At 45.3% G+C, this 9,515-nt stretch overlaps 1 protein-coding gene across 1 annotated transcript; it reads right to left on the bottom strand.

The window, feature by feature from the left end:
• Positions 1 to 630: 630 nt before the first annotated feature.
• Positions 631 to 5,319, bottom strand: LOC120834028 (protocadherin-17). The gene is given in 4 exon segments (XM_078091396.1): positions 631 to 726; positions 1,055 to 1,146; positions 1,149 to 2,475; positions 2,477 to 5,319. Coding segments are annotated over 4 exon segments (2,562 nt in total). The 5' UTR covers positions 3,524 to 5,319.
• Between the last annotated feature and the right edge of the window lie 4,196 nt (positions 5,320 to 9,515).

Here is a 9,515-nt window from a genome sequence, read left to right as displayed (position 1 = left end):
GAAATGTCCTTAAATTCTAATATATTTATTACAACGCTTGAAAGATGTCAATAGAAGCCATTGAGCACCTGCCAGTGATGATGACATTTTAGGAACAAATCTCCATTGTGACCATATGTGCCGCCTTGGCAGGGCAAAGGAGAAAAGCATTAGCCACTGTCATCGGCATCCTTTCTCTCTATCTTGAGAATAATGTGTTTGTGTTGATCACACCCACATACGCTAGCGACTGGTGACAGCGCCAGGCCTTGTCATCTGCGTTATCATCTCCAAATGAGACTGTCTGTGAGACTGTCCTAGATATTTACATCATTTACAACGGATAATTCTGCTGTGCTAAACAGCACCACGAGCACGCGCTGTCAAATTAGCATGTTCGCCGGCTCCCTGCGCACAGGCCTCAGCCATCTCCACAGGGCGAGGCTGCGCCCTAATAATGGCCTCCTCGCGCCAACTCCTGATGCGGATGGGTGGGTCTGGCCCGTATTTGTGGGGAGCAAAAAAATGCGATTGTGAGGTTATGCTGGGTGCATCTAGCTGTCTGATGCACAATGGTTCAGTAATGTGATCGGACAAGCTGCTCAAACACCTGTCCGATCCTACATTTCAGGCAGGGTTTGGTTTTGCGCTCTAGAGCAGTGAATCCGGCAGGGTCACAGCAGCCTTGTTCAAGACTCGCGCTGTTTGCACGTCTAACTGAGAGGACTTTCTGATTATGCGGGCCACCTGTACCATTTTGCAAGAGAGGACTCGGAGCAATTTCCAAAATGATTCCAGGTTACTCAAACGCAGAGAGAATAAGGCATCTCAAGTAAAAACCATTACTTATAATAGCCATTGAGAACACAGGAAAACCTTCAAACACTAACTTTGATACGAGAATATTTCATTGTGACCTATAACGGGAAAGAAAAAGTGATAATAAGGATGTCTGCACACAGTGACAGAGTTTCGCTTTTTTAGTCGATTACTTTTCTTTTGTCAGATTTGTATGGCAAAGCAGATAAGCAAGAATAAAGGGTAGATAAAGAATACGGTGCAGCGTCCTCCTTACCTGTATCACCGACATCCTATTCGCTGGAGTGTCTGCGCTAAGCCCGGCAAAGCTGGAGTGGCAACCTGCCCTGGGGACCGTCAGGCTGTTTGGGTGGTTTTCAGGTACATGACCTCTGACCTGGGCAGTGTGAGCGGCAGAGGACTCTGGTAGTCAAAACATATTGGTGAAGTGATGAGAGAAGGACTGCTCACCACGTTCATCCGGCTCGCAGAATCTCTCTCCTCCATCTCACTCTGCACCAGCATGATGTCACTCTTGTTGATCCTTTTCTTTTTCCCTTTCCCCACTGGAGGATTGGAGTACTCAGCCATGCGGCAGTTATAATTCCCAGTCTCCTTATCTTGATGTTTGGACTTGACGGCAATGGCGGTCATGACTGCTAAGAGCATGACGGAGATAATGCAGAGGGTAACGATGAGGGGCAGGGATACATCCCAGTGCTGCTGCTCCCCGCCCGCGCTGGAGCCCCCTCCCGCTGCCGTCTCCGTGTTCGCCTTAATGATGAGCTTAGCCACGGCAGATAAGGGGGGCTTGCCATGGTCAGTTACCTTCACCACCAGCTCAACCACTGGGGTGACCTCTTCCCAAAGAGCATGAGCGGTTCTGACCTCCCCTCCCACCGGATCCATCTCAAACAGGTGATCGTCATTTCCCTCTGTGATTTCATAGGTCAAATGTCCACTTTCTCCATGGTCATGGTCCACCGCTTTCACTGTGGCCACAATGTATCCAATACCAACGTTTCTAGGCACGGGGATTTCGGCTGTATCATTCTGCAGCAGGGGTAAGATGATGACTGGGAGATTGTCGTTGACGTCAAGGACGTTGACCTTAACGATAGAAGTGCTTTCCATGTGAGGGGATCCTCCGTCTTTAGCTTGAACTTTGAACTCAAAGGATTTTGTTTGCTCGTAGTTGAAAGAGCGTGAGGCATATATGGCTCCGTTGGTGGGGTTGACAGATACATACGTATAAACGGAGACGTCCCCTATGTGGGATGGCAGAATGGAGTACGACACCGTTCCATTTCGCCCTACGTCTGGGTCGTGGGCCAGAACAGAGCCCAGATATTCCCCGGGGATGTTGTTCTCAGGCACCTGTAGCACATACACTGTCTTTGTAAAACGTGGTGCATTGTCATTCTCATCCAAGATTTTCACAGTAAACGACTTTGTGTAGTTCAAAGACGGGATCCCGTTGTCTCTCGCCACTATCGTCACGTTGTATTCGTCTTTCATTTCCCTGTCCAGGGGTCTGTCCGTGAGGAGCGTGTAGAAATTATCGTTGTTCTCCTGCAGCCTGAAGGGTACATTTCCCAGCACCCTGCACTGAAGTTGACCATTTCGGCCAGAGTCCTTATCAGTCACTCTCACCAGCGCTATGACAGATTCTGGAGGTGCTGCCTCGCTGATGGCTCCCCTGCCGGACGGAGACAAAACTTATTACCGGCGAATTGTCATTTTTGTCAAGCACTTTGACAGTTATTTTGCAGTGGCCTGGTATTGGGTTGGGGCCGAGGTCTTTAGCTTGAACATCAAACTCTATGATTGGATTCTCCTCATAGTCAATTTCTCCATGGACCTTGATGATGCCAGTATTGGAGTCAATGGAGAACAAGTCCTGGATTCTCTCGGATGCATATCCGGTGAAGGAATAGACTACCTGCCCGTTGCTCCCCTCGTCTTGGTCAGTGGCATTTAAATCTATGAGCACTTTTCCTGGGGAAGAATTCTCGGGAATCTCAATCACATAAGAGGATTTCTCAAACACCGGGCTGTTGTCATTCGAATCAGTCACTCTGACGTTGATTTGCATGGAGCCTGATCTTGGATACTCCCCGCCATCAATTGCTGTGAGGAGGAGGGTGTGATGACTCTGATCCTCCCTATCCAGAGGTCTCTGAACCACCAGCTCTGGATATATAGTCCCATCGCCCCTCACTTTTAAATCCAAAGAAAACGTATTGTAATCATCTCTCGTGACCTGATAGGTCTTTATCCCATTTTCTCCAGAATCCGAGTCATGTGCAATGGTGAGGGGGAAGCGTGTCCCAGCAGCTGCATTTTCTGAAATATCGATATTAACGTGATCTGAAGGAAAACTGGGCGAGTTGTCATTTATGTCCTGTATATCAATCTTGATCATGCAAATCTCCTTGTCATTGGCAAACACCTCCATGGAGAGCTGGCACTTTGGGTTGCGCCTGCATAACGTTTCCCTGTCAATCCTTTGTTTAGTGAAGATTAGTCCACTCTCCGGGTCAACATCCACCAGATGTGGAGCAGAATTCTCCAGTACTCTAAAGTTCGATTTTTTTCCTCTCTCCATGGTCCCATAACCGGCATCTTTTGCTATATTACCTATAACAGTGCCGGGTCCTTGCTCCTCCGGAACAGAATAATTCAGATTTTTCAATGTCAGGGCTTGAACCCACAGCAAAAAGAAAATGGGTACAGAGAGACGCATCCCTTCAACTGGATATGCGGTACAGGCAGACCGGAAAAAAAGAAAATCCTCGTTGACTTTCAACCTGTTGATTACGGCAAACCTAGAGGAATAAACCCAAACCCAAACCGTGTGGTCGTTGCCAATCCCAAACTATTCGGCTATTTATCCGAGGTGTGTATGCTTATTTCCTTTTAAATCTCCTTTTAAACCTCTTTCACATGCCACTCGGCTGCGATGAACACTTTCTGTAAACAAAGATGACCGCCCGACGACACCTCGTGCATGAATAAAAGATCAAATTCAACATAGTGGACGAGAAAATGCTTTGTTTTTCCTCACGGGGGTGGATGGGGGCGTGGGTGGTGGTGGGGGGCTTAATGAATAATCGATGACTATAAAGTATTAATATTCCCTACTGCATCCAAGGTTAAAGCGTTTGAATCTCCGTAGTGAAGGTTAGACCGTAGCCCCTTTTTTTTAAAAGAAAAGCGCATTGCCCTCATGCGACATCTGCACCTTATGGGCTACAGCGAATACTGACATGCCCGTTGGAAACGCAGCATGCCCGATGTCACCATTCACGATGCATTCACTTTTTCTCCGGTGCGGCACACTGTTGCATACGGGCTGTGCTCTCGCCGCAGACGCAGGCTATACCCATAACACAAAGTGGAATAAAAGCAACCACACAGAGCCGCGAGTCGCGTCCAACCTTTTCTCTCTTCTTGTTTTTTTTTTTTTTTTGCGTTCCCGTCATTCAAAGAGCATCAGAGTCCAGCGCGGCTGCGACTTTTGCCCGATGGTTTTCCAATAATCAGTCCGGTAATCCCATAATCCAGTCCAATTGGACCCGGCGAGGTTGTATCCTTCATTCGGACAATGCACATCTGCACTGGCCGCCAACCAACCAACCTCCCTCCCCCTCCGGTAACGTTTGCAGGGGGTGAAGAAAATGAATTTGAAAAAAAAAACGCGAAAAAGGAGATTTCAGACGAATCTCTCTCTCTTTTTGTTCTTCCTTCCTGCGCTCAGTTCCCTCCGCGTCAACTGTTGAAACCTGCTCCCTTCGCAATGAGGTCTGACCGGAATCCTCTCGACGCCTTTACAACCGACTCCGGTGTGTTTCTTGGTGCATTTAACATCGCTTCTGATCGTCTTCCAGCAAATGAGTGAGCAGTGACAGATCTCGCCTTGGGGGGAGTTTCTCCAATAGGTCTGGGGAAGATCGCATGAAGAATGGCTGTTGTAGTGCTACGTGATTCAGTTACTGATGTGTGCGCGCACACACAAGCAGCACGCACGCACCACAGCGCGGAAACGTGCCCGTGGATGTGGCTCCTAATACGTGTGGATGTGAACTATGGGGATTATGAATAGATCGACGAAATGTGTCCGGGCGCGATGTAAGCGAAGGACTCGACAAGTGGTCTTTCTGGGGGGGGGGGGGATACCTTGGGAAAACGTGGTGTGGAAATTGTCAAATTAAAGCTGACAAAATCGTAAAATGTGCTGTTTCTCCCACGTCCCCTCAGATTGCTGTGCTCCCTTAAGTGGATATTCAGAACTAGATATTCTGATCAATAGTTGAAGATGTGTCTCCTGCCACAAGATAAAATAAAAGACAGATTGAGGGGCGTCTTCGGGATAATCTGTGTAAAGGACGTAGGAGAATTACTTATGCTTCTTGAAAGAAAACAAGGCTTATTTCGCAGCTCAAATATCACAGCTGTTGGTGTAACCTGCCTTCTGCAGCTATCGCACTCGTCCTCAATGGCCTATCCGTCTCATATTGAAAAGACGGATTGACATTTAGTTCACTCAACATTTCAGCAATATGGCATTTGCATTTTTTGGTCTCAGTTGACCAGATCTTGGTGACACGCGGGGCTCCTTGGGGACGCATGCAGGAGAGTAATTCGGACAGGAAGCAGTGTCAACATCAGGGCGAGCTCGGTGTGGCCCGGTTCCTCATTTAATTCAATGTGGCTCAGGATCTAAATCAACCTTGAGTTGTCCCTGGGTTCATTTCTTTTGTGTGAAACATTGCTGCTTTCCTCCTTCGGGGAGCATCAACTTTGCCTGGCCAGGGTGCAGCCTGCATAAATTGTCCATTTCTGCAGGTAAGAGATAAGGACAACAAAGGGGAACTAATTATCATTCACTCTATGTTAAAACCCCAGGAAAGGACGACTATTGACAATTGTGTCCGCATTGTCACAGTCGTACCATTTAATGTGATCTGAACCCTGAATGAAAGGTCGGTTCATATACATAATATATTGGCTGTATTCTAACATGTGGCTTTGCTGCCTTGTTTATATGCAGAAGCTGACGACTTTGTCATGGATAAGTTCCACTAATGAGACCACAGCACCGGCCCTGGAATGAACCGCCAATCTCTGCTGCTTTGTTGGTAGTAAGAATACACGGATGCATCGGTTTCCTTCGTGACGAATTGGTTTCTGCTTGAAAGCACATTATTTTGTTGGTGTAAAATCCTACTTGTTGTAATTCCACAGAGGTTGAATGACAAAAAGGCAAATGCTCATTTAAGCATACTCGCAATATCTTGGCATTCCTTTCGTGTGATTTACTTGGATGATTAGAAGTGAGATTAACCTGTTTGTACCGTTGTTTTTTTTTCAACCCAATGCCGGTTGCAGAGCACCGGAATACTGAGTGAGTGTGATGAGCAACGCAAGTGAAATAAATCAAAGAGAGAACAAAAAAAAGAATCGTCCAAGTGACATTGTAGTCAAACAGGATCCTAAGAACATTGTCTCAAACAGGAGATGGGGAAATAATGTATATATTTTTCTACCCAGTTTCTTAAAGCTCAGATTGCCCACGACGGTTTGGCTCTTCATGTCTGGATGTTGAGAGATCCTCCTCTGAAACTTCTGCAGCCAGCCTTCCCACTAAAGAAAAAATGAAATTGGCTGTTCAGAAAATTGAAGAGTTATATTTGAAAAACCCATGGCAGGTTTTTCAGAAGAAGTGAATAATCAACAGAATGTAATGACACTTATTTGGTTGGGTGTACGTATTAGGGCGGTGCCAGGATGCTACATCTTGAAAGCGCAGCAGATAAGGCTGAAATGCTAAAGTATCACAAGGGACAGGAGGGGAAATGTTCATTTTTTTCAAGGTAGCCAAAGTTCTGCAGATGTCTAGCAATAGAATAGGTTTTTCAGTTCAGTATGGTGATATTGTATTGTAAACCAACTATGTACATAACAAGTACAGTATGGCCTGAATCAAAGCCTTTATTTTCCAAAACATATTTTTGTGTCACACTGTAAACCTTGTCTCCATAATATCATGTAAATTGGATTAATAGAGAACAGGACTAATGTCATCACGTCTCCCTTTGTTGAATACCAGCCACAGTCCTTTGTTGCGTATCATTCCTTGTGTTATCCTTTGTTGCTGTCTCTGCTGTCAACTACAGCATGAATACAAAGATGTGTAAAAAATAAACAGAATAGAAATAATGAAATGTGTTTTCCTCATCGGTTTTATTCACACAGTGTGACCAGACTTTGGCCTGGAACCATCATTTCTGCCTTTCTATAGGATGACTCTCTTTATGTGGGTCCAGCACGGAGAGACTGACCCGACTGTGCGTGCAACAAAAGGAGCCTTAGTCATCTCACAAGCTGTGTTATCATGATACATTTTGAGAATATATCTTTTTATTCATAAAGACCAGCTGTGGATTTGCATGCAAATGCAACATTTCATTTCAGAATCAAAACTCAGGAGTCGATCCTTGCTCTCCAGAGCGCGGAGGGCCAGGAGTGGATGTTTTTGCTTTTGATTTGTAGAGAAAGTCTCTGGGGCTCCAATAGCGGAGTCAACCTTCTGCCAAATTCTCGAAACTGAAAGTCTGACTTGAAAGCCTTTCGGATTGTTATAGCCTCCAGTGGAGTTTCTTTTGGTGGTCGGTAAGATGGGTTTTGTAAACTCTGGACCTAATCTACAGCTGGAGGGTAAGGAGCCAAGACTGTGACCGTCCTCTTAAAGGGTTTATACAAATGGGTCCTGATGAACCCGCAAATTACCCGCTGATTAGTCAGTCTGGAAAACACGCGTGAATAACATCTCTCTCACACAAACACAATACAAAGTACAATAGAATTGTGTACTCTCTTGAACAACATTTGAGAACTAAATCACAGAAGAAAATTGTGATTAAATGAGAAAACAAACACGATAACGAATGAACTAACAGAAATTACGTTTCTGGACTGAAAAAAGCAGGTTAAACATTTTAAATGATCACTGCAATGTTGCAAACCAAGGATTCACTTCTTTGTCGTTTACAGCCCAAACTACTAACTTTGTTTATAAGTAGATCTCTAAGTCAAACTTAACACGGCCCAATATTAACTTACGGTAAGTAAGTATGATACTATAACAACAACAAAACCTGCATGCGTTGTAAATATTCTAGCCAATCCATACTATTTAGCATTTAATCAGGCAGGTTTTATTAAAGAACCTGGGTTTGTATTACAAATTAGTCCTTTAATTGTAAAAAGCCTGAGTATTACAGTACTGCAGTCTTCGGGACGAATCACCCATCCAAAAATGCATCGATTATTCATCTCAGTAATGACCTCGTGTCCTAACCTGTTAGACTCCAGTCCTGTACAGCCTGCCGCGCCGCTTCAGAGGCTCCTCGCCAACAATTTGAAAACAAGCATATGACAGAAATACCGAGAGATTCCTTGACTTTGATGAGCGCTGGAATATCACATAGTTCTCTAAAGTCTGACGTTTGGAGGGCTATTAAACAACACTAAGCACAGCTAAGCTTGGAGAGACTTTTTCTCTCTCTGACAAGCCCACCGTAAAGTCAGAACATCCAGCCAAAGTCGACGAGTCACGAGGCGACAGCACTTAGCGAACGCCCTTCAACACCTTAACATCTGTGCTGGTATGCCCTAAAGATAGGAAACCCCCCCTGGAGTGAGGAACTAGTGTTGTTTGACACCCAGAGTGGCGGCTGTGGGGAGCGGTACTTCGATGCAATGCCGAGGAACCCGGACAAGAGACTGTGAGAACACTGGAAACCGACGACCTGAGCTGCGTGTCCAGCGAGGGGTCGAAGGTCATCCGCGAGCAGTTAGTGGACGGCCAGAGAAGGAGCCGGCGCCGGAGACCATCCTTGAACTGAGTCAACAAGTTTAGTACCTTGGTCCCGTGATGGAGATTGAGCCAACTCCATTCGGGGAAGAAGACACATGCTGTCAAAAACTAAGGGGACTTAATTGTTTTGTCAGACTATTGAAAAACAGCCTGAGAACAGAGCTTATAATAAATATCACATTTTTCATCAAACTACAAATGTTCTTTTAGCTTTCTGTTTACTTGGAGTAAACAAATACGATGTTGATGAACAAGCTTGGGAGATGCTAATTCTGCGCTAGCTGTCTTAATTCTTTATGCAAAGTTCCGCTAATTTTGTTCTGGCTTGAGCTCCGCACTTAAAGCACAGACATGATACTGCTTTCAATGTGCTCATCTAACCCTCAGAAAGAAAGCTAAGGATATCAACCCATGTGATGATCTCATTCCTCCGAAGTCATGTGGGGAGAGTAAGAAATAAAGCCTATGTCACTTTACATTACATATTTATCTATTTTTTCAAACCTTGCGCTCATGCATCAACAAGTGAGTTTAATTTGCGCTGCAAAAGATCCAAATATTATCAAGATAAATATAACATACGGCTCCTTCTGTCTATCTCGCACTGAGCTAAATCTAGTGCAAAGTCTCTGCAAGGTTGTGCCAGATGCCTCGCCTCCCTCTCAGCTCAAGTGTCCCACATACAGTATCAGAGAATTGCTGGTTCCATAGTACGGGAGCCGAAGCAGCAGGTTAGAAGAAAGAAAAAAACACCTCCCTGGAGAAACGATTCAAGGTATTGAAGAGAAAAGGAGGTGAGTAAAGTGAGTGCATTTCAAAAGGGGAATAATGAAGGCCACGGGGTTTGATGTTGCTA

This window comes from Gasterosteus aculeatus, chromosome 16, assembly GCF_964276395.1.
Source record: "Gasterosteus aculeatus chromosome 16, fGasAcu3.hap1.1, whole genome shotgun sequence".
Classification (NCBI taxonomy): domain Eukaryota; kingdom Metazoa; phylum Chordata; class Actinopteri; order Perciformes; family Gasterosteidae; genus Gasterosteus; species Gasterosteus aculeatus.
The sequence above is the reverse complement of the archived record's forward strand: the minus strand, read 5'-3'. Positions and strand labels throughout refer to the sequence as shown.